This window comes from Bombina bombina, chromosome 1 (assembly GCF_027579735.1).
Source record: "Bombina bombina isolate aBomBom1 chromosome 1, aBomBom1.pri, whole genome shotgun sequence".
Taxonomy (NCBI): Eukaryota; Metazoa; Chordata; class Amphibia; order Anura; family Bombinatoridae; genus Bombina; species Bombina bombina.
The window spans coordinates 287,115,017-287,139,609 of record NC_069499.1 but is presented as its reverse complement, the minus strand read 5'-3'; the positions used below and the strand labels follow the sequence as shown (position 1 = coordinate 287,139,609).

Sequence of the window (24,593 nt, the reverse complement as noted above, 5' to 3'; positions counted from 1 at the left end):
AAAGAGGAAAGAGAGCCAAAGAGGAGAGAGAGCAAAAGAGGGGGAGAGAGAGCCAAAGAGGGGGGGGGAGAGCCAAAGGGGGGGGAGAGCCAAAGGGGGGGGGAGCCAAAGGGGGGGAGAGAGCCAAAGGGGGGGGGGAGAGCCAAAGGGGGGGGGGGAGCCAAAGAGGGGGGAGAGAGAGAGCCAAAGAGGAGAAAGAGCAAAAGAGGGGAGTGAGCCAAAGAGGGGAGAGAGCCAAAGAGTGGGGGGGGAGAGCCAAAGAGGGGGGGAGAGCCAAAGAGGGGGGAGGAGAGCCAAAGAGGGGGGGGAGAGCCAAAGAGGGGGGGAGAGCCAAAGAGGGGGGGAGAACAAAAGAGGGGGGAGAGAGAGCAAAAGAAAGGAGGGAGAGAGCCAAAGAGGGGAGAGAGAGAGTAAAAGAGGGGAGAGAGAGAGCAAAGGAGAGGGGGGAGAGAAAGCAAAAGAGAGGGGGGAGAAAAAGCAAAAGAGAGGGGGGAGAGAAAGCAAAAGAGAGGGGGGAAGAGAGAGCAAAAGAGAGGGGGGAGAGAGCAAGGGGTGGGACCGCTGTACTGCAAAAAATGGCCCGTGTACACGGGCTTTAGTACTAGTAGAATAATAAATAACCAGTAAGAAAAAAGGGCAAAGCCAACTCATTCCACTTTTTACTTTATTCTCTTCTGATAGTGCAGGTGATGTCTCATTTTTATATAAAATCACATCTTAAGGGCAAAAAAATATATATATTTATTTGTTTATATCACTGTAAAACTCTAAGAGCTATATATTTCCCATTAACCTGCCTTTTATTATTCCCTTTACTAAATTATTAGATATTGTTCCAGAGTTGAACAACCCTCGCACTAGCCCTAAAACTGGGGAGAACCCACAACTCCAAGCTTGTTGCCTTATTTATGGCTAGAGCTATGTTTCTTTCTAATGACACGGTGAGTCCATGGATCATCATCAATTACAGTTGGGAATGATCACTCCTGGCCAGCAGGAGGAGGCAAAGAGCACCACAGCAAAGCTGTTAAATATCACTCCCCTACCCACAATCCCCCAGTCATTCTCTTTGCCTGTAGTGCAAGGAGGAGGTGAAGTTTAGGTGTCTAATGAGAAGTTTTCTTCAATCAAGATTTTATTTATTTTTTTAGCAGAGTAAGCTTACTCTGTTCTTTTCTGGGGTCTAGCCTAGTCCATATCAGTCTCTTCAGTAGGGCAGTGGTGGCTTTTGAGCACTTGAGAACTTGTAAGGGAAAATCCTCACTGCTGCCCTAACTAGAAAACCTGAGTAGGTTTACTAAGTTTTTCTCTCTTCACAGGTCCATGTGAGGTGCTGCACCCTCTCAAACCAGGTGAGCTGTCCTCCTGCCAGACAGCACTCTCAGGTAAGTGCCATTTTAATTTTCTTTTGCAAGGAGATTGCTGGCACTTGTTACAGCTCAAAGCTGTCTTATTTAACCCCTTAGTGACCAGAGCACTTTTCCATTTTCTGTCCGTTTGGGACCAAGGCTATTTTTACATTTTTGCGGTGTTTGTGTTTAGCTGTAATTTTCTTCTTACTCATTTACTGTACCCACACATATTATATACCGTTTTTCTCGCCATTAAATGGACTTTCTAAAGATACCATTATTTTCATCATATCTTATAATTTACTATAAAAAAAATGATAAAATATGAGGAAAAATGGAAAAAAACACACTTTTTCTAACTTTGACCCCCAAAATCTGTTACATATCTAAAACCACCAAAAAACACCCATGCTAACTAGTTTCTAAATTTTGTCCTGAGTTTAGAAATACCCAATGTTTACATGTTCTTTGCTTTTTTTGCAAGTTATAGGGCCATAAATACAAGTAGCACTTTGCTATTTCCAAACCATTTTTTTCCAAAATTAGCGCTAGTTACATTAGAACACTGATATCTTTCAGGAATACCTGAATATCCCTTGACATTTATATATATTTTTTTAGTAGACATCCCAAAGTATTGATCTAGGCCAATTTTGGAATATTTCATACCACCATTTCACCGCCAAATGCGATCAAATACAAAAAATTGTTCACTTTTTCACAAATTTTTTCACAAACTTTAGGTTTCTCACTGAAATTATTTACAAACAACTTGTGCAATTATGGCATAAATGGTTGTAAATTCTTCTCTGGGATCCCCTTTGTTCAGAAATAGCACACATATATGGCTTTGGCGTTGCTTTTTGGTAATTAGAAGGCCGCTAAATGCCACTGCGCACCACAAGTGTATCATGCCCAGCAGTTAAGGGGTTAATTAGGGAGCTTTTAGGGAGCTTGTAGGGTTAATTTTAGCTTTAGTGTAGTGTAGTAGACAACCCCAAGTATTGATCTAGGCACATTTTGGTATATTTCATGCCACCATTTCACCGCCAAATGCGATCAAATTAAAAAAAATGTAAAATTTTTCACAATTTTAGGTTTCTCACTGAAATCATTTACAAACAGCTTGTGCAATTATGGCACAAATGGTTGTAAATGCTTGTCTGGGATCCCCTTTGTTCAGAAATAGCAGACATATATGACTTTGGCATTGCTTTCTGGTAATTAGAAGGCCACTAAATCCTGTTGCGCCTCACACGTGTATTATGGCTAGCAGTGAAAGGGTTAATTAGGGAGTTTGTAGTGAGCTTGCAGGGTTAATTTTAGCTTTAGTGTAGAGATCAGCCTCCCATCTGACAGATCCCACCCCCTGATCCCTCCCAAACAGCTCCCTTCCCTCCCCCACCCCACAATTGTCCCCGCCATCTTAAGTACTGGCAGAAAGTCTGCCAGTACTAAAATAAAAGGGTTTTAAAAAAAAAAATGAAATGTTTTTTTAGCATATTTACATATGCTACTGTGTAGGATCCCCCCCTTAGCCCCCAACCTCCCTGATCCCCCCCAAAACCGCTCTCTAACCCTCCCCTCTGCCTTATTGGGGGCCATCTTGGGTACTGGCAGCTGTCTGCCAGTACCCAGTTTACAATAAAAAGTGCTTTTTTTTTCTTTGTTTTTTTTTTCTGTAGTGTAGCTTCCCCACCCCCCACAGACAAACCCCCACCACCTTGCTGATTATTTTAATTTTCAATTTTTTTTATCTTTTTTATTTGCACATTTTCTGCAGTGTAGCGGTTCCCACCCGCTCCCTCCCCGTGCACGCGCCCGCCCCCACCCTCCCGTGCACGCGCGCGTGCCCGTGCGCGCCCCCAGCCACCCCCGCCCACGATCCCGCCCCCCTTCACATCCACAGGGCCATCGATGGCCGCCACCCGCCTCCCGGTCCGGCTCCCACCCACCAACACAGGGAGCAACCGATCTCCGGTGCAGAGAGGGCCACAGAGTGGCTCTCTCTGCACCGGATTACTTAAAAAGGTTATTGCAGGATGCCTCCATATCGAGGCATCACTGCAATAACCGGAAAGCAGCTGGAAGCGAGCAGGATCGCTTCCAGCTGCTTTCCACACTGAGGATGTGCAGGGTACGTTCTCAGGCATTAACTGCCTTTTTTCTGAGGACGTACCCTGCACGTCCTCAGTCGTTAAGGGGTTAATATGGGAATTTATTAAACCTTCATGTTTGGGTATTCTTTTAGGCAGTTTGGGCATTGAGACTTGTGAGGTGATTTATGGTGGCTCAGTGTGTTATAGTAGTTTTTATACTTTAACATTTGGTCATGGAGATTACTGTTGTAAGCCGTTTTTTCGGCAGTTAGGGCTCTGTATTTGAAAATGAGCTGCAGGACAGGTAGGCACCTCAGTAAAGCTACTGAGGTGTATAGGTAGCCTGAGATCTATTTGGTTTCCTGTGCTAACACACATTTCTATTTAAAGACACAGTACACATTTATTTTTTATTTTCAAATAAATAATTTTTTCACTTTATCCTTATTTATTACATAAGATGGATCAAGAGGCTTTTCAAACCATTATCCCAGGTGAAGTTGCTGCTTGTCAGTTATGTTTTGATGCTCAGGTGGAAACCCCAGTTCCTTTTTGTTCCTCATGCATTAAGAGAACTTTAAGTTATAGAGATAAAATATTTGACAATGAGCCACCATTATCACAGGCAAATGCTGTTCAGGTGTCTCCTGTTGCAGATATGCTGCAGCTTTTTCCTCAAGCGTCCCAACTTTTTCAGTCTCGACATACAGTTCCCTGTGTTTCCTCTTGCAATCCTGTAGGATTTTCTTTACAAGACATTGCTTCCCAGGTATCCCTTGTGGTATCTGAGGCCTTGTCAGCTTTCCCCATGTTGCAGGGAAGGCGTAAAAGGAAATTTAAGGAAAAAGTTAGTAAGGTTTCTGATAAAGTTCTGGCTATCCAGAGTGTCCCTTCCCATAAGCCTGAGGAAGAAGACATGTCGGTAGCATCTGAGGGGGAAATCTCAGACTCAGACAGTGTAATTCCTTCTTCTGATGCTGAAGTGGTATCCTTCAGATTTAAGCTAGAACACCTTCGCTTATTACTTAAGGAGGTTTTGGCTACTTTAGACGACTCTGACACAACTATCGTAGTCAATCCTAAAAAGTCTAGTAAATTGAACAAATACTTTGATGTTCCCTCCGCGGTGGAGGTTTTTCCGGTTCATTACTGTGCTGCGGAGATTATTGCTCAAGGAAGGGAAAGACCTGGTATTCCCTTTTATGCATCTCCTATTTTTAAGAAGATGTTTCCTATAGCGGATTCTATTAAGGAGTCATGGCAGACGGTTCCTAAAGCAGAAGGAGCGATCTCCACTTTGGCCAAGAGGACTACTATTCCCATAGAGGATAGTTGTTCTTTTAAAGATCCAATGGATAAAAAATTGGAGGCTTTACTAAATGAGATGTATGTCCACCTGGGTCTACAATGGCAACCTGCGGTGTGTATCGCCACTGTTACCAGCTCTGCAGCTTACTGGTTTGATGCGTTGTCTGAATCTCTTCAGACGGTTACCCTTCTTGATGAGATCCAGGACAGGATTAAGGCTCTCAAGTTAGCCAATTCCTTCATTACAGATGCTTCCTTACAGGTTATTAAACCAAAATGTCTGGTTTTGCGGTCCTAGCCCGCAGGGCCTTGTAGTTGAAATCCTGGTCTGCGGATGTTTCATCTAAATCTAAGCTCATGGCTATTCCTTACAAGGGTAAATCTTTTCCTCCCAGAGGCATTTTCTCCTCTCCAGATTATCTGTAGACTAGATAAAAAGAGAGACGTTCTTACATTGTTTCAAGGACCTTGCCGCCCTGGGGGTAATAGTTCCAGTTCCTTTTCAGGAAAGGGGTCTGGGATTTTTTACTCAAATCTGTTCATAGTTCCCAGAAAGGAGGGAACTTTTCGACCAATCCTAGATCTAAAATGTTTACAAGGAGGAAAAGTACTGGTGCTGGAGAGCTAGGGGGAGTCTATAAGGAGGACTTAAGTCAGAGATGGGAAAAAAATCTTAGATATTTAGCATTTAAATCTGCTATTATGTGTGCAGATTATATAATGATTCAGTGTAAAAAACTAATTTGATGAAACACTAGGGACTAGCTCGTCGAAAGCAGATTACAGTAGTGTCCAGTGGAATACCTTAGGTTACTTGTATGAATATGCTAATAGGTATGACTATGCTAATAGTCAATGATGTTAACAAACATGAGGCTTGTATATTGTTATAAGATTAACAGACGTCAAAACGCAATGGGATAAATTAAAAAAATAGTAATGTGTATTAATACAGATAAAATATTGATAAAAATATAGATAAAATATGAAGAATCTGGACGTCGAGATTAGGCTAAAAACAATAGCAATTATCTGTTATATATATGCTATAGTTAAAAAGACAATTGGCTTAATAACATGTGAATGATCGCTATAAGGTATAAGGATTACAATGAATCAAGGTCCATTTTACAGATAAATAGTATAATTGAAAGTACCTGAGAAGACCTTTCACTTTACGTCTAGAGTGAGGGTTTAATAAAATAATGGATCCGCTCTCATTTGATGGGGCATGAATAGCCCTGGCGGTTTTTAAATAAAACGTGGGTCCATTGGGGCTCAGTTAGTGAGAGCCGCTTCGATGGAAAGCTGGTATCGGTGTAGCTGGGTTCACTGTAGTTGAAGTTTTTTCTTGTTCCTATCTGTAATACTTTTGTCATAGAAGGTGCTCCGTTCCACTCCTAGGTCCTCTGTATTCACTTACGGGTTCGCTGCTGACGTCTGCTACTGATGTCACTGATATTCTGTTACTCCGTACAGGTCATGGGAATGATCTAGCCAGTATGGTGTATTTACACCGTAGTGTGTAGTCCTCTGCTGAAGGTTGTAATAGATACTATGACCTTGCAGAAGGCGATATTACTGGTTCCCTTTTCGGTGCACTGATATGTGCAAAGTGGAAAGAATATCCAGTCTTTTCAGACTAAGCAAAAAGGACATGTAGCTTTAAAAATGTGCACAAGTTGATATGCAGTAACTCAGTTCACTATGAGTTTGTAGAAAGTGAAATTGTTTGTTCCTTTTTGTATGCACTGATACATGCAAAGTGGAAAGAAATGTCCAGTCAAAAAGACGTGTGGCTTTAGAAGGTACACAAGTTAATGTGCAGTAGCTCAGTTCAACGCGTTTCACCCCACGCTTGGGGCTTTTTCAATTAATCAATTAAACAAGTTTCTCAGAGTGCCATCCTTCAAGATGGAGACTATACACTCCATTCTTCTCTTGGTACAAGAGGGTCAGTTCATGACAACCATAGACCTAAAGGATGCATACCTTCATGTTCCCATTCAGAGGGACCATCACAAGTTTCTGAGATTCGCCTTTTTGGACAATCATTTCCAGTTTGTGGCCCTTCCATTCGGCCTTGCCACAGCTCCCAGAAATTTTTCAAAGGTTTTGGGGGCTCTTTTAGCTTTGCTTCGATCTCGGGGCATTGCAGTGGCACCTTATCTGGACAACATTCTGGTTCAGGTGCCATCTTTTCAACAAGCATAATCTGATACAGAGATCTTGTTGTCTTTTCTTCGATCCCACGGATGGAAAGTGAATCTGGAAAAAAGTTCTCTGGTCCAGCTACAAGGGTCGTATTTTTGGGGACCATTATAGACTTCCTGTTAATGAAGATTTTTTTGACGGAGGTCAGAAAAAGAAAGATTTTCGACTCTTGTCTTACCCTTCAGTCCTCTCCACGGCTATCAGTGGCTCAATGTATGGAGGTAATCGGTCTGATGGTGGCTTCCATGGACATCATTCCATTTGCTCGGTTCCATCTCAGACCTCTGCAGTTATGCATGCTCAGACAATGGAACGGGGACTATATGGACCTGTCTCCACGTGTAGATCTAGATCAGGTGTCAATAGACTCTCTTCCGTGGTGGCTTTCTCAGGAACATCTCTCCCAGGGTACTTGCTTCCACAGACCCTCCTGGGTGATTGTGACCATGGATGCCAGCCTTCTAGGTTGGGGAGCAGTATGGGACTCATTGAAGGCTCAGGGCTTATGGACCCAGGAGGAGTCAGTCCTGCCCATAAACATCTTAGAGCTGAGAGCAATCTTCTCGGAGTTCGGAGTTCTCAGAGTTCCTTGGCCATGACAGAGGTGGTCCGAATTATTCAGTGGGCGGAGACCCAAACTGTTGTCTTTCTGCGATCCACATCCCATGAGTGGACAATTAGGAAGCGGATTTTCTGAGCAGACAGACTTTTCATCCCGGGGAGTGGGAACTTCATTCAGATGTGTTTTCCAGCTTGACCCTCAAATGGGGGCAGCCGGAGTTGGATCTCATGGCTTCTCATCAGAATGCCAAACTTCCGAGATACGGCTCGAGGTCAAGAGATCCGCAGGCATTTCTGATCGATGCTCTGGCAGTTCCTTGGAACTTCAGTTTAGCATACCTGTTTCCTTCCGTTCTCTCTCCATTCAAGAGTCATTGCTCGAATCAAGCAGGAGAGGGCGTCTGTAATTCTCATAGCCCCAGCGTGGCCTCACAGGATTTGGTATGCAGACCAAGTGGAAATGTCATCCTTTCCACCTTGGAGACTGCCTCTGAGGAAGGACCTTCTACTTCAGGGTCCCTTCTTTCATCCAAATCTCATTTCTCTGAAGCTGACTGCTTGGAGATTGAACGCTTAGTTTTATCTAAGCGTGGATTTTCAGAGTCGGTCATTGAGACCTTGAATCAGGCTTGTAAGCCTGTGACTCTTAGGATTTACCATAAGATCTGGCGTTTGAGCCTATGCATTCTTTAGATATTAAGATGTTATCTTGGAAAAAAAATATTTCTTGTTGCTATTTCCTCTGCTTGGAGACCACCTTGCACCCCACGCCCTCGCCTCAAAGGACTACATCCTACTCGGCGACCTCAACTTCCATCTAGACAACCCCAATGACCACAACACCACCAACCTCCTGGAAAACCTTGGAACCATTGGACTGAAGCATCTTGTAAATGCCCCAACCCACATAGCCAGACACACCCTCAACCCGATCTTCTCCGCAGGTAACCACATATCAGTCAACCACATAACCGAACTCCACTGGACTTACCATCACTGTATACACTTCTCCTTCAACAAACCCACCACGCACCTCCGGCATCACCACCCGTCCCGCAGAAACTGGAACAACATCACCCAAGAACAACTGCACTCCATCCTGATCAAGTCCCCCCCAGTGACCTCCACTGACGCCAACTCCTCCTCCTGCCACCTACATCGCTGGATCACAGACTACGCAAATACCCTCGCCCCCCTCAAGAAACCGTCCAGCCGCCAGCCCATCAACAAGGCCAGCTGCTTCACCCGCACCCTCCAGGACTCCTAAAGCCACTGCAGATGATTAGAGAGAACATGGAGATCCAGCAAGTCCCCCTCGGACAAATCCATCTACAAAGAAGCCATCACCACCCACCACTACCTCATCAAAACCACAAAGAAAACCGCTATCCTAGACAGAATCCATGCCAAAACCCACAACAGCAAGGAGCTGTTCACAGTCATCAAGGAATTCTCCAAACCCAACAGTTATACTAATGACATCCCACCCTCCCAGGACCTCTGCGACAACATTGCTACTTACTTCCACCGCAAGATCATCAGCATCTATGACAGCCTCAAGCTCCAGAACTCACCACTCACCACGACCTACCCACCCCCACCTCACCCAGACCCACCGTCTATGGACTACCTGGATCCTCCTCACCACGGAGGACACACTCAGAATTATGAAATCTATCCACTCCGGAGCACCCTCAGACCCATGCCCGCACCACATATTCAACAAAGCGGGTTTTACCCTCGCCACAAACTCTGCCTCACCATAAACTGCTCCATCAAAACTGGCACCTTCCCAGAAGACTGGAAGCATGCAGAGCTGAAACCCCTGCTGAAGAAACCCATAGCTGACCCCATAGATCCTAAAAACTACCGCCCCATCTCTCTACTCCCCTTTCCAGCCAAAGTAATCGAGAAAGCTATCAACGCACAACTTGTTGACCACATCGAGACCAACCACATCTTGGACCCCTCCCAATCCGACATCTGCGCCCTGCTCGACCAAGGAGAGACTGCCGCCCTCATTCTTCTAGACCTCTCAGCAGCATTCGACACTGTAGCCCACAGCAACCTCCTCACGCGCCTACACGATGCTGGCATCCGCAATAAGGCCCTGGAATGGATCACCTCCTTCCTCAGTGGCAGAACCCAGAAAGTCAGACTCCCAACCTTCTCCTCCAATCCCACAGCAATCAGCTGCGGTGTACCCCAAGGCTCTTCTCTTAGCTGCACCCTCTTCAACATCTACATGGCCCCCCTCACCACCATCGTCTGACAACACAACCTCAACATCGTCTCCTATGCCGACGACACCCAGTTAATCATCTCACTCATCCGAGACCCCGCCACGAAAAACATCCACGACGGACTTACAGCTATCGCCACCTGGATGAACAACAACCGTCTCAAACGCAACACTGACAAGACCGAAATCCTCCTCCTCGGACCTACCAAATCTGCATGGGATGACTCCTGGTGGCCCACAGCCCTCGGACACCCTCCAACTCCAACACACCATGCACAAAATCTAGGCGTCATCCTCGACTCATCACTTTCCATGTACCGCCAAGTCAACGCCGTCTCTTCGACTTGTTTTCACATGCTCCACTTACTGCGAAAAATCTTCAAGTGGATCCCCACCGAAACTAGAAAATCTGTCACCCACGCCCTCGTCAGTAGTCGACTGGACTACGGCAATACACTCTACGTCGGGTCCACCATTAAGCTCCAGAAACGACTCCAATGCATCCAGAACACCTCGGCCAGACTCATCCTCGACATCCCTCGCCAAAACCACATCACCGAACACCTAAGGAACCTACACTGGCTCCCCATCAACAAGAGAATCACCTTCAAGCTCCTAACCCATGCATTCAAGGCCCTCCACAACATCGGTCCTGAATACATCAACCACTGTGTCAATTTCTACACCCCCTCTAGACAACTCCGCTCTGCCAACCAAGCACTCGCAGTCATCCCCCGCATCAAGAAAAAAACAGCTGGAGGAAAATCCTTCTCCTATATGGCAGCAAGGTCATGGAACTCCCGCTGCACCTCAGACAATCCACCTCCCTTACAAACTTCAGGAAGGACCTCAAGACCTGGCTCTTCGACTGAATCATCTTCCCTTAGCCCCCCTCTCCCTCCCTCTCATAGTGCCTTGAGACCCTCATGGGTGATTAGTTTGTGCTTTACAAGTACCCAATATAATAGAACTCTCTGCTTTACAGTGTGATTCCCCTTATCTTATATTTCACTTTGATTTCCTGCTCAAAGAATATTAATCAGGAAATCGTTGTACCTTCTTTGTGTCCTAATCCTTCTTCTCACAAAGAACGCTTGTTGCATAATCTGGATGTTGTGCGCGCGCTAAAATTTTATTTGCAGGCAACTAAGGACTTTCATCAGTCTTCTGCATTGTTTGTTTGCTTTTCTGGGAAACACAAGGGTCAGAAAGCTACGGCTACTTCACTTTCCTTTTGGCTGAAGAGCGTTATTCGCTTGGCATTTGAGACTGCTAGACAGCAACCTCCTGAGAAAATCACAGCTCATTCCACAAGGAATTTCTTCTTCCTGGGCCTTCAAAAATGAAGCTTTTGTGGAACAGATTTGCAAGGCTGTAACTTGTTCATCTTTGCACACTTTTTCCAAATTCTATAAATTCGATACTTTTGCCTCGGCTGAGGCTTCTTTTGGGAGAAAGGTTCTTCAAGCAGTGGTGCCTTCTGTTTAGGTTCCTGTCTTGTCCCTCCCTTATCATCTGTGTCCTCTGGCTTGGGTATTGGTTCCCAACAGTAATTGATGATGATCCGTGGACTCACCGTGTCATTAGAAAGAAAAGAAAATGTATGCTTACCTGATAAATGTATTTCTTTCTTGACACGGTGAGTCCACGGCCCGGCCTGTATTCAGACAGTTTCTTTTTATATAAACCTCAGGCACCTCTGCACCTTGTGTTACTTCCTTTCTCTCCTTTCCTTTTGGTCAAATGACTGGGGGACTGTGGGTAGGGGAGTGATATTTAATAGCTTTGCTGTGGTGCTCTTTGCCTCCTCCTGCTGGCCAGGAGTGATATTCCCAACAGTAATTGATGAAGATCTGTGGACTCACCGTGTCAAGAAATAAATACATTTATCAGGTAAGCATAAATTTAGTTTTTTAGCTATGGGAGAGATGACAAATGTATACGGTCCTTTCGGTAACTTTTAGCCCCTTATATTAATACTACAAAGGAGTATGTCCCTCTCCATCTGATTCTGGATAGCAGACCTTAAAAATACACTTTCTAAGAACCTGTAGCCTTATGCGAACCACCGTAAGAACCTGTAGTCTTATGCAGACCACTGTAAGAACCTGTAGCCTTATGCGGACCACCGTAAGAACCTGTAGCCTTCTGCAGACCACTGTTAGAACCTGTAGCCTTATGCAGACCACCGTAGAAACCTGTAGCCTTATGTGGACCACCGTATTTAAAAAAAAAACATCTTTACTGCCATTGAAATAATTAGGAAGTACAAAATGTCCTCCATGTATAGGGTTAATTCCCATTAGCACTGGGACCTTACCCACAAAGCTGCAAAATGCAATGTCTGCAGACCTTTCCCAAGATTAAGTGTATCTGACCATTGCACAGATACACCTTTAGAGTGTATCTATGTTTTATACATGTATGACCCAGAGTAAAGTAATTCTTTATCTCTCTGATACAGACAATATCTGCCACCTCTGGTCCTCTGAATGAGCTCATGTAAATATTTGAACAGGTGGAATTGCAAGCCCCTTCATAACCGTTCTAGGAATAAACTCCAGTAGAGTGATCTTGCCAGGCAAAGAGATGGCAACCCTGGAATTTTGTTCCATGATAGTAATTTTTCTTGCAAAAGTGAGCAAAAATACTAGGACCCAGATCTTTCACTCGGTACAAGGTATTATTGCCTCTTCCTTTCTGCTCTGTTTGGGAATTAATGCTGAGGGCTATCTTCTTTCTAGATAATGCCAACATAGCTCTACTGAGAGAAACCATGCTGCAAAGTATGTGGTCATCTTTCTAGTTGCTCAGCCTATCAGGACCCCTCAAGACAGTACCCTAACTATATACAGGTGAAAGCCAGAAATGATCATCTTTCAAAGCTCAACCACATTTAGATAATGGGTAGTGTCCTTTCTTCTCCCCAGGTTGTTTCTTCTCAAAGCCTGGCAGACTTTCATGTCTGACCCAGATGATCTTAGACCACTGGGTACTTCAGACAGTCTAAAGGTTTCAAATAGACTTTATCCAATTCCAGACTCAACTGCTCAAACCTTTCCATTGATTTCACTCCATGCATGCAAGCTACTGCTGCAGAGCTCCTGAAGTTAAGGAAAAATGGGCTCTTCATCTTACCAAGAGCTTCTATGCTACACCTTCCTGGACAGCAGAAAAAACGGCAAATGTTTGTACAGTAATTAATTAATTAAAATAACCTGATATCCTTTAGGTTGGTGAATGGTTTGCATAATTTATCTATGGCTCCATCCCGAAACCTTTTTTTTTTTTACAATTCATTTGGCAAGGCATGATGCCGGAGTTAACATACCCACCTTTTGGTCCCAAGAAACCTTTAGTGTCTCTTCTTTTCCTACATGATTTATCTAATTATTAACAATATCCTCATTCTGTCAAAGAACTCAGGACTTCTAGAGAAGACAGACAAAGGAGCTCCCATGCCCCAACATAGACTTGATGACTTGTGCAATTGTCCTTACCAACTCTGGGTATTTAACAAGATCTTCAGTATACACTTCTAAAATCTGATATTTACTTTCATCCCCCTGTGTATGATAATCTCCTATACTCATCTATTTGGGCAATTTTCTGGGCCTTCTATATTTACGGGGAGATTATGTGCCTTGCAAATTCTTTTCTTTTATGAAACTCCATTTACTTTAAGACAGTTTCTTTGAACTTTGAGGTTCATTAGGAAATTACTAGGTTGTTTAAGAGTATTTTACTTACCCCCCCATTTTTTTCTCCCTTCCTGTGTCTGTACTACATTTCTTGTTATTACTCTTTAATATTTCTGTTTTCATTCTTTTTTTTTAAGTTTTGCCACCAGATCTTTCATGTAATTGGCAAGAGTCCATGAGCTAGTGACATATGGGATATACATTCCTACCAGTAGGGGCAAAGTTTCCCAAACCTCAAAATGCCTATAAATACACCCCTCACCAAACCCACAATTCAGTTTTACAAACTTTGCCTCCTATGGAGGTGTTGAAGTAAGTTTGTGTTAGATTTCTACGTTGATATGCTCTTCTCAGCATGCTGAAGCCCGGTTCCTCTCAGAGTGCAGTGAATGGCAGAGGGATGTGAAGGGAGTATTACCTATTGAATGCAATGGTCATCCTAACGGGGATCTATTTCATAGGTTCTCTGTTATCGGTCGTAGAGATTCATCTCCTACCTCCCTTTTCAGATCCACGATATACTCTTATATACCATTACCTCTGCTGATTCTCGTTTCAGTACTGGTTTGGCTATCTACTTTATGTAGATGAGTGTCTTTTGGTAAGTATGCTTTCCTTTATTAAGACACTCTCAGCTATGGTTTGGCACTTTATATGTAAAGTTCTAAATATAATGTTTGTACTTATATTTGCCATGATTCAGGTTTATCAGTATACGGTATTTCCTTTTTGCAGACAGTCAGTTTCATAAAAAAAAAAAAAAATTCTTACCTGAAATTTTCAAATTGACTTTCTTTTCTAAATTGCGGGCTGTTAGGCTCGCGTGTGCGCAAAATGCTATAAATAATTGCGTCATTCTTGGCGCAAGACTTTTTTGGCGCGAGAATTACGTTTGTTGACATATTTTCGTAATTTCCGGCGTCTTAATGGCGCCGAGAATTTTCATGTAGTTGCGTCATCTATGACGCTCGTGTTTGTTGCAGACGTTTTTGGCGCCAAAATATTTTGTCAGTTGTGGGCGTCATACTTGGCGCCAGACTTTTTGACATTAAGTTTTTATTTATTTTTGCTTCTGGTTTCCAGAGGCTTATTTTGTTTTGCATTTCTTTCCCATTCCTGAAACTGTCATAAAAGGAAATTGATATTTTGCTTTTTATGTTGTTTTTTTCTCTTATATTTGCAAGATATCTCAAAACTGTTCCTGTATCAGAAAACACTGTTGGATTCCTGCTGACTGATATCAGTCCTACCAAAGCTAAGTTCATTTATTTTAATGTTATGAATTTTTATCTTTAGCTATGGTTTGTAATAAGTTATCATGATAAACTTTTACATGCAGAGAAAATGTCCATCGGTATTAATGCATTATCTGTTGCTATTCTTTTAACATCTAATGTACTAGATATACCTGGGAATTTATAAGAATATTTTTCTGATTCTTTTCAGAAGGCTTTGTCTGCCATCCTGCCTTCTAATAAAATGTAAAGTCTTTTTTAAACTTCTCATTTTAGTTGATGAATTTTCAAATGACCAACAACATACTGAATTATCCTTCTCTGATGAGGATTTATCTGATTCAAAATATCCTTCATCAGATATTGACACTAACAAATCTACTTTTTTATTTTTAAATGGAGTACATTCGTTCTTTGTTGAAAAAGTGTTGATTTTATTGGATTTTAAGGAGTCTAGTCCTTTTTAAGGCTAGCAATCCTTTAAATTCTGTTTATTAACCTCCTGTGGTTACTTCAGAGGTTTTTTTCCAGTTCCTAATACTAGGGAATGGAATAGGCCTGGTACTTCTTTTTTTGTATCCTTTGCCAGCAGTTTGGAGTTTTGGGAAAAGATCCCCAAAGTTAATGGGGCTACCTCTACTCTTGCTAAACGTACTACTATTCCTATGGAAAATAGTATTTATTTTAAAGATCCTTCAGATGGGAAACTTGTATCTTATCTAAGGAAAATTAATTTATTTTCAGGTCCTTTTCTTAGGCTTGCAATTTATTTGGCTGATGTTGCAGCTGTTTCACCTTTTTTAGTTGGAAAATTTAGTGCAACAAGTATCGGATTATGATTTGTTTAGCATTGTTAACTTGATTCAACATGCTAATAATTTCATTTGTGATGCAATTTTTTTGATATTATCAAAATTCAGGTTAAATCTATGTCTTTAGGTTAATAATGACAAGTGTGAAGCCATTGAGGTTCATCTCCCCAGTCATACCAAAAAACTGCTGGAAATTAATTTTGATTTTAAGTGGGCTACTAGGGCGATCAAATATCTCGGAGTTTTTCTCCCTTCCAACCTAAAAGAGTTATATAAACTAAATTATCCTCCGCTATACAAACACCTCCATAAAGAAATGAAGTCCTGGAGCACATATAAAATTTCGTTCTATGGTAAAATGGTAGTCAGTAAGATGGTGATACTTCCAAAATTGCTGTACCTATTTAGATCACTACCTGTAGATATCCCCACAAAAGATCTTAAAATCGTCCAAAAAAACGTTTTTGATTTCATCTGGGCTAATAAGAAAGCGAGAATAAATAGGCGAACCCTTTTGCAACCTAAAACTGAAGGGGGACTGGGAGTACCTGATTTCCAAGTGTATTACAATGCTGCTAGGTTAGCTCAAACTGCACTCCTACATAATTCTAATAGTGAACTAGCCTGGGTTCAGCTAGAGGGAGATATATTAAACCTTAACCCAGTCTATCAGATGTTCTGGACACCTAAAAAAGATAGACCAGACTCCTGGACAAATTGTACATCACTAGGACACACCCTGAGACTATGGGATAGGCTACAAAAAAGATATAATTTGATTCCGGAGGGCTCCCCTCTTACACCGCTGTCCATATTCTCGGACCACCATAATACCCACACTAACACAATATGGGCCAACAAAAGTTTGTATAGAATTGCTGATGCACTACAAAATTCTGAGATTATCTCGTTCCAGCAATATCACGACCTCCAACCTTCCACACCGCATTCCTGGTTCCACTATTTCCAACTCAAAAATAGGATAGATAAGATCCGCAGGCTAAGAACATCGAACACTCCCACACTTTATGAGAAATTTTGTCAATCCGATTCCCGAATCAGGGGTACAATCTCTAGTCTTTATAGGTTGTTGTCTGTTGGCAGACACCCTGAGAAGTTATACTTTATTAAAAAATGGGAAGATGAGGTTAACCTTGTTAGAGACTCAACAGAATGGGCAACCACGATCCAGAAAGGCCTAGCGTGTTCTGTTAGCGCAAACCTAAAGGAAAATTATATTAAAGTTGTATATAGATGGTATAACTACCCCAGTAGATTTAAATACTATCAGCTGGAATCTAACATGGCTGGATCATCTCAATGCTACCGAGGTTGCCAGATAGAGGGTACATACAATCATATGTGGTGGGATTGTCCCGAAAGCAAAAAAGTTTGGGACGCCACCTCTGAACTCCTAAGCAATATCTTTAATAGACGAATTAAGCTAAGTATGGAACAGGCCCTACTACACTTCCCTATTGAGGGATTACACAGACAATCATTAAAACTAGTAGGTATAATATGTACCGCAACTAGGACAGTGATGGCTAAACATTGGAAAACATCAGTCCCCCACTACGATGTTATCCTAAACAAAATTAGATATTATTATCAAATGGAGAACATAGCATCGTCCCTATTAGACAAAAGACAGGAGTTCCTAAAAGTTTGGGAGGAATGGATAGTTTGGGAGGACACTGTTCGGATGCAAACAAGAAGAGCCGTTGAAACAAGGGCCTAATAGGAGGTTGGAATTAATTAATGGAAAGTTCTACGAGCACTCAATCTTCACTTCAATCTTTACTTCATTCTTTACTTTTCCTCTTATGTCCCTCTCCTTCTTTCCTTCTTCTCTAAGATAGGTATTCTTATTACTCCTTCTCTCTTTTCGGGAGTAATGAGTCCTATCTGCAATATAAGAGGCCATACCTTACTCTACCTTAAGGAGATAAAAAGTTTAAAACTATGTTATTCTTGTATGCGAATTAGATATCCTTTATAACTACTTTACACATTGTATTACATGCGCTACTATTCTGTATTGATATGAGATGTGATGTATACATTGTTGTGATTTTGCTGGTGGAGTTGGGAGACTTCAATAAATAAAAAAAAAATTTTTCACCTAAATCTATGTCTTTAGCTATTTTAGCTAGAGGAACTTTGTGGCCTAAATCTTGGAATTCTGATTTGATTTCTAAATCCAGATTTCTATTTTCTTTCCTTCCAAGGTAATACATTATTTGGTTCACAGTTGGTTTCAATACTTTCAACTGTTACTGTGGGGAAGGGAGTTTTTTTGCCTCAAGATTAAGTTTTAAGGGTAAATCTTAAGCTTTATTTCCTTTTTTGTTCTTAATAAGGAACAGAAACCTAATTCTTCCCCAAGTAATATGTTTCTAATTGGAAGCTTTCTTCAAAATGGAATGAATTCAAGCCATTTAAGAGATCAAAGCCAGCCCCCAAATTCGTATGAAGGTGCGGCACTTATTCCAGCTTAGCTGGTAGGGGGCAGGTTAAGATTTTTCTAAAGTTTTTTTGGTCCAAACTCTTAAGATTGGGTACAGAATAGCATTCAGAGTAAGACCGCCTGTGAGAAGTCTTTTTCTCTCTCACATATTCCAGCAATCCCAGTAAAGGCTCAGACTTTCCTGAAGTGTGTTTCAGACCTGGAGTTATCTGGGGTATTCATACCAGTTCCGTTTCAGGAACGGGGTCTGGGGTTTTATTCAGAACTATTCATTGTCTCAAAGAAAGAAAATCTTTTGAATTGCCATGTAAGAGTACCATCTTTTAGAATGGTGATTTTAAGGTCTATTTTGCCTTTTGTTCAGCAAGGGCATTATTTGCCCACAATAGACTTACAGGATGCATATATATATATATATATATATATATATATATATATATATATATATATATATATATCATATTCTGTTTCATTCAGATTATTTTCATTTTCTGAAATTCTCTTTTTTTGGACAAGCATTACCAATTTGTTGCTCTTCCTTTCTGGCCTGGCGACAGCTCTAGGAATCTTTTCAAAGGTTCTCGATGTATCCTTATTTGGATGATATCTTGGTACTTGCTCAGTCTTTTCGTTCTGCAGAATCTCATATGATTCAACTTCTGTTGTTTCTTCAAAGATATGGTTGGAGGTTCTTTTTACCAAAAAGTTCCTTGATTCCTCAGACAAGGGTCACCTTTTTTTAGGTTTCCAGATAGAGACAATTTATATTGGCATTCAGTTTGTTGGAACCTTCAGTCTCTAATATTTCCTTCAGTAGCTATATGCATGGAAGTTTAAGGTCTCATGACTGCAACATCGGACTCGATTCCCTTTGCTCGTTTTTCATATGAGACCTCTCCAGTTTTTAATACTGAATTAATGGTGCAGGGATCATTCTAGGATATCACATTAAATATCCTTGAATCCCAATATTCAACTATCGCTGTCTTGGTGGTTAGATCACCATTGTATAGTTCTATGGGTCTCTTTGGTTCATCCAACCTGGACCGTGATCACTTCAGATGCGAGTCTTTTAGGTTGGGAAGCTGTCTGGGGATCTCTGACAGCACAAGGGGTTTGGAAATCTCAAGAGGCGAGATTACCAACCAATATTTTGGAACTCTGTGCGATTCTCAGAGCTCTTCAGTTTTGGCTTCTATTGAAGAGAGAGACGTTTATTGGTTTTCAGACAGACAATGTCACAACTGTGGCGTATGTCAATCATCAGGCTGGGACTCATAGTCCTCAGGTTATGATAGAAGTATATTGTATACTTTTTTGGGCAGAATCCAGCTCCTGTCTAATTTCTGCGGTCCATATCCCAGGTATAGACAATTGGGAAGCGGATTATCTCAGTCGTCAAGCTTTACATCCGGAAGAGTGCTCTCTTCACCCAGATGTGTTTTTTTCAATTTGTTCAGATGTGGGGGCTTCCAAAAATAGATCTGATGGCATCTCATCTAAACAAGAAACTTCTCAGGTACCTATCCTGGTCCAGGGATCCTCAGGCGGAAGCAATGGATGCATTGACACTTCCTTGGAGTTATCAACCTGCCTATATTTTTCCGCCTCTAGTTCTTCTTCCAAGAGTGATTTTCAAAATCATCATGGAGCAATCGTTTGTGCTGCTGGTGGCTTCTGCATGGCTGCACAGGTTTTGGAATGTGGATCTTGTTCGGATGTCCAGTTGTCAACCTTGGCCACTTCCATTAAGGCCAGACCTTATATCTCAAGGTTCGTTTTTCCATCAGGATTTTAAATCATTAAATTTGATGGTATTGAAATTGAACGCTTAGTGCTTAGTCATAGAGGTTTCTCTGACTCAGTGATTAATATTATGTTGCAGGCTCGTAAATCTGTGTCTAGAAAGATTTATTATCGAGTTTGGAAGACTTACATCTCATGATGCTCTTCTTATAATTTCTCTTGGCATTCTTTTTAAAAATTCCTAGAATTTTTACAATTTCTTCAGGATGGTTTAGATAAGGGTTTGTTTGCAAGTTCTTTGTAAGGACAAATCTCTGCTCTTTCTGTTCTGTTCCACAGAAAAATTGCAAAACTTCCTGATATTCATTGTTTTTGTACAGGCTTTGGTTTATATCAAGCCTGTCATTAAATCATTTTCTCCTCCTTGGAGTCTTAATTTGGTTTTGAAGGCTTTACAGGCTCCTCCGTTTGAGCCTATGCATTCTCTGGACATTAAATTACTTTCTTGGAAAGTATTGTTGTTTTTGGCCATCTCTTCTGCTAGAAGAGTTTCTGAATTATCTGCTCTTTCTTGTGAGTCTCCTTTTCTGATTTTTCATCAGGATAAGGCGGTTTTGCGACATTAAATTACTTTCTTGGAAAGTATTGTTGTTTTTGTCCATCTCTTCTGCTAGAAGAGTTTCTGAATTATCTGCTCTTTCTTGTGAGTCTCCTTTTCTGATTTTTCATCAGGATAAGGCGGTTTTGCGGACTTCATTTAAATTTTTACCTAAAGTTGTGAACTCCAACAACATTAGTAGAGAAATTGTTGTCCCTTCTTTGTGTCCTAATCCTATGAATTCTCTGGAGAGATCTTTACATTCTTTGGATGTGGTAAGAGCTTTGAAATATTATGTTGAAGCTACTAAAGATTTCAGGAAGACTTCTAGTCTATTTGTTATCTTTTCTGGTTTTAGGAAAGGTCAGAAGGCTTCTGCCATTTCTTTGGCATCTTGGTTAAAGCTTTTGTTTCATCATGCTTACTTGGAGTTGGGTAAATCCCCGCCTCAGAGGATTATGGCTCATTCTACTAGGTCAGTTTCTACTTCCTGGGCTTTTAAGAATGAAGCTTCTGTTGATCAGATTTGCAAAGCAGCAATTTGGTCTTCTTTGCATACTTTTACTAAATTCTACCATTTTGATGTTTTCTCTTATTCAGAAGCAGTTTTTGGTAGAATAACATTTCAGGCAGCTGTTTCAGTTTGATTCTTCTGCTTATATATTCAGTTGTTTTCATTATAAAGATTAAAACTTTTGATTTGGGTTGTGGATTAATTTTTCAGCGGAATTGGCTGTCTTTATTTTTATCCCTCCCTCTCTAGTGACTCTTGCGTGGAGTTCCACATCTTGGGTATTTGCTATCCCATACGTCACTAGCTCATGTACTCTTGCCAATTACATGAAAGAAAACATAATTTATGTAAGAATTTTATTACAATTATTCCAATTCCTTGTTGATGCTTTCGCTCCTTTCTTATCAGCCCACTTCTTGGCTATTCGTTAAACTGAATTGTGGGTGTGGTGGGGGGTGTATTTATAGGCATTTTGATCTTTGGGAAACTTTGCCCCTCCTGGTAGGAATGTATATCCCATACTTCACTAGCTCATGGACTCTTGCCAATATGAAAGAAATTAATTTATCAGGTAAATTCTTACATAAATTATGTTTTTTTTTCTTGCTACACAGTTGTTTATATACATTGATTACATGTTAAATTGCATTTTTGTTAAAAGAAAGTGGGAGGAGTTGGCAGTTTCCAATATGCACTTTGTCTGTCGTTATTTATCGTCCTATATCAGATTTTTCTTTTCTGTAAATGTAATGATAATTTTCTGTAAAGAAAGTAATGGAAAATACTTGTCTTCTGATTATTTAGTCACCAGGGCTATAATATTCCCTATTCTAGCAACAAAACAAACATAACAAAACACAGTTTCAAAGAAAAAAAAAACATGGAATAACTTTTCTTTCTCTCCTCAGAGTGGCTGCAACTATGTTATGGTCTTTTTCCAATACTGCATCATGGCAAATTATAGTTGGCTGCTTGTAGAGGGACTTTATCTTCACACACTCCTGGTCATTTCCTTCTTCTCAGAGTGGAAGTATTTCTGCTGGTACATTGCCCTTGGCTGGGGTGAGTATTGGTACTGAGCCAAAAGAGCCACAGCTATAGAATTTCTTCCCTAAATATATTTGTAAAATTTTTTTCTTCTTTTTCTTCTTAGGTTCTCCACTGGTTTTTATCATAGCCTGGTCTGTGTGTAGACATCTATACGAAAATGTTGGGTGAGAATATTTTACAATTTAAAAGTGCCAACACCACTTGCAGCTATAGCAGTAGCTGTATGTATCCAAGGATCTACAAATCAGTTGCTTGAAAGAAATCAGTTGCCTGTATTCTGTTTCTGAAGTGCGGTCCAACAGGCCAGGTTTTCATTTTAGCTGAACCAGTGCACAGGTGAAGTAATCAGTTGATCAATAACTAACCTGCTCTCGCCCATCAGCTGATTATGTCACCTGTGCTCTAGTTCAGCTATAATGAAATCCTGTTCTGTTGGGGGCATTTGAGGACTGCGTTTGAGAAACAATGCATTAGAACATGTAAGTTTAAGACTGTTAACCCCTGCAATGGGGTTATTGAACATGGAAATTTGAACAGGGAAAACTGATGGTGCAGTTAATTTCTAAATTGATCTCACCCTCTATTCTTGGGGTCAAATTCCCTCCTCAGACTCCTAAAGGACTGAACTGAAGTTTACTGGCTGACAGTTGTAATATTTCTCCATATACCCTGGTACACTTCACAATAATGCCAAGCAGCTTCAGAGTATTAGTACCCCTTAAAATATATAAGGAAGGAAAATCTAAGGTTATGCAATTTTCTACAGATCTTGAAAAGGAGTCCAGTTTTATACACTCAGTATTTAGCAATATATTTGTTCTTGTTTATATGCACTTTACTGCTCCTCTGCTAGCCACCGCAAAGCTGCACAGTTTTATTATTACAAGACTGGCCCTTCATAACGGTTTATTAAACCTCTGTTTCTGGATAAAAGATAGGCAGGATCATGAATATGAGGAAAAGCTTCTCTAGGCATTGCTTATTGTGCTTCTTGTTCTTGAATCTGGATTCCCCGTTTTACGCTCGTCTTGCAGTTGTCTTCTAGGGGAAGTAATAGTGCAGTAGTCATATCCGTGGAGGCTAAAGTCACCGTTAAACACACACATATGGGCTAAATTATCAAATGGCGGGCGGACATGATTCGCTGAAGTGAATCATGTCCGCCCGACATCGCGAAATAAGTTCTGGTGAACTGCTTGTGCAGTGCTGCCCCCTGCAGATTTGTGGCCAATCGGCTGCAAGCAGGGGGTGTCAATCAACCCAATCGGGTTGATTGCTGTCCGCCACCTCAGAGGCGGCGGACAAGTTAAGGAACAGTGGTCTTAAAGGGACACTGAACCCAAATTTTTTTTTTCGTGATTCAGATAGAGCATGCAATTTCTAATTCTAATTTACTCCTGTTATCAATTTTTCTTCGTTCTCTTGCTATCTTTATTTGAAAAAGAAGACATCTAAGCGTTTTATTTGGTTCAGACTCTGGACAGCACTTTTTTATTAGTGGATGAATTTATCCACCAATCAGCAAGGACAGCCCAGGTTGTTCACCAAAAATGGGCCGGCATCTAAACTTACATTCTTGCATTTCAAATAAAGATACCAAGAGAATAAAGAAAATTTGATAATAGGAGTAAATTAGAAAGTTGCTTAAAATTTCATGCTCTGACTCATGAAAGAAAAAATTTAGGTTCAGTGTCCCTTTAAGACTGCTGCTTCTTAACTGCTGTATCCGGAGAGCCTAAAGGCTTGTGTGGAAACAGGGCGATTAGGGGTAATTCGGCCCTTGTTAAATAGGCCCCATGGCATTAAACAAGATATTTAATTTACTACATATAGAGTGTGACATCTACACTGGATTGTTTGTTATGTTTACATGGTCACAGTATGTCTGTAGTTTTATCTCACAGCGATTTGTTGCCATTCACCAATGCACGTGTGCTTCATATAGAATATGCATTAGTATATCAAGGTGTATTGTTTAAAGGGACACTGTACCCAAAATTTTTCTTTTGTGATTCAGATTGAGAATGAAATTTTAAGCAACTTTCTAATTTACTCCTATTATCAAATTTTCTTCATTCTCTTGGTATCTTTATTTGAAATGCAAGAATGTAAGTTTAGATGCCGGCCCATTTTTGGTGAACAACCTGGGTTGTCCTTGCTGATTGGTGGATAAATTCATCCACCAATAAAAAAGTGCTGTCCAGAGTACTGAAACCAAAAAAAGCTTAGATGCCTTCTTCTTCAAATAATGATAGCAAGAGAATGAAGAAAAATTGATAATAGGAGTAAATTAGAAAGTTGCTTAAAATTGCATGCTCTTTCTGAATTACAAAAGAAAAAAATTGGGTACAGTGTCCCTTTAATACAAACTATTATCAGTGCAAAACATCACTCTTAAATAGTGTACAAACATAAACATACCCATCCCTCCTGGTGCCACACATCATGAGTGGAATGCAAGCCATGCGTTCCAAAGAAACCGGAAATTACGTAATATCCAGTCCGGTTTAGAAATAATCATTATAAACTGCTGAAACATCTCATCCGTGAGTCAACTTTTCAACTAAAAACATTTAACGACAACACAGCACACAAATATCATGTGAATACATATCTCAAATGTGCAATACAAGTGTGATCAGTGAACCCTCGAGCAAAAGCTCTAAATAGTGTGCCACTTGTAATCTAGTA

At 41.0% G+C, this 24,593-nt stretch overlaps 1 protein-coding gene across 1 annotated transcript in view; it reads left to right on the top strand.

Moving 5' to 3' along the window:
* The window catches only part of SCTR (secretin receptor), a 136,558-nt gene that overhangs the window by 72,076 nt on the left and 39,889 nt on the right, over positions 1–24,593 (top strand). The window contains exons 7-8 of the mRNA XM_053712076.1: positions 21,761–21,914; positions 22,006–22,066. Of these exons, the coding sequence (XP_053568051.1) occupies positions 21,761–21,914; positions 22,006–22,066 (215 nt within the window). The remainder of the gene's footprint in view (positions 1–21,760; positions 21,915–22,005; positions 22,067–24,593) is intronic.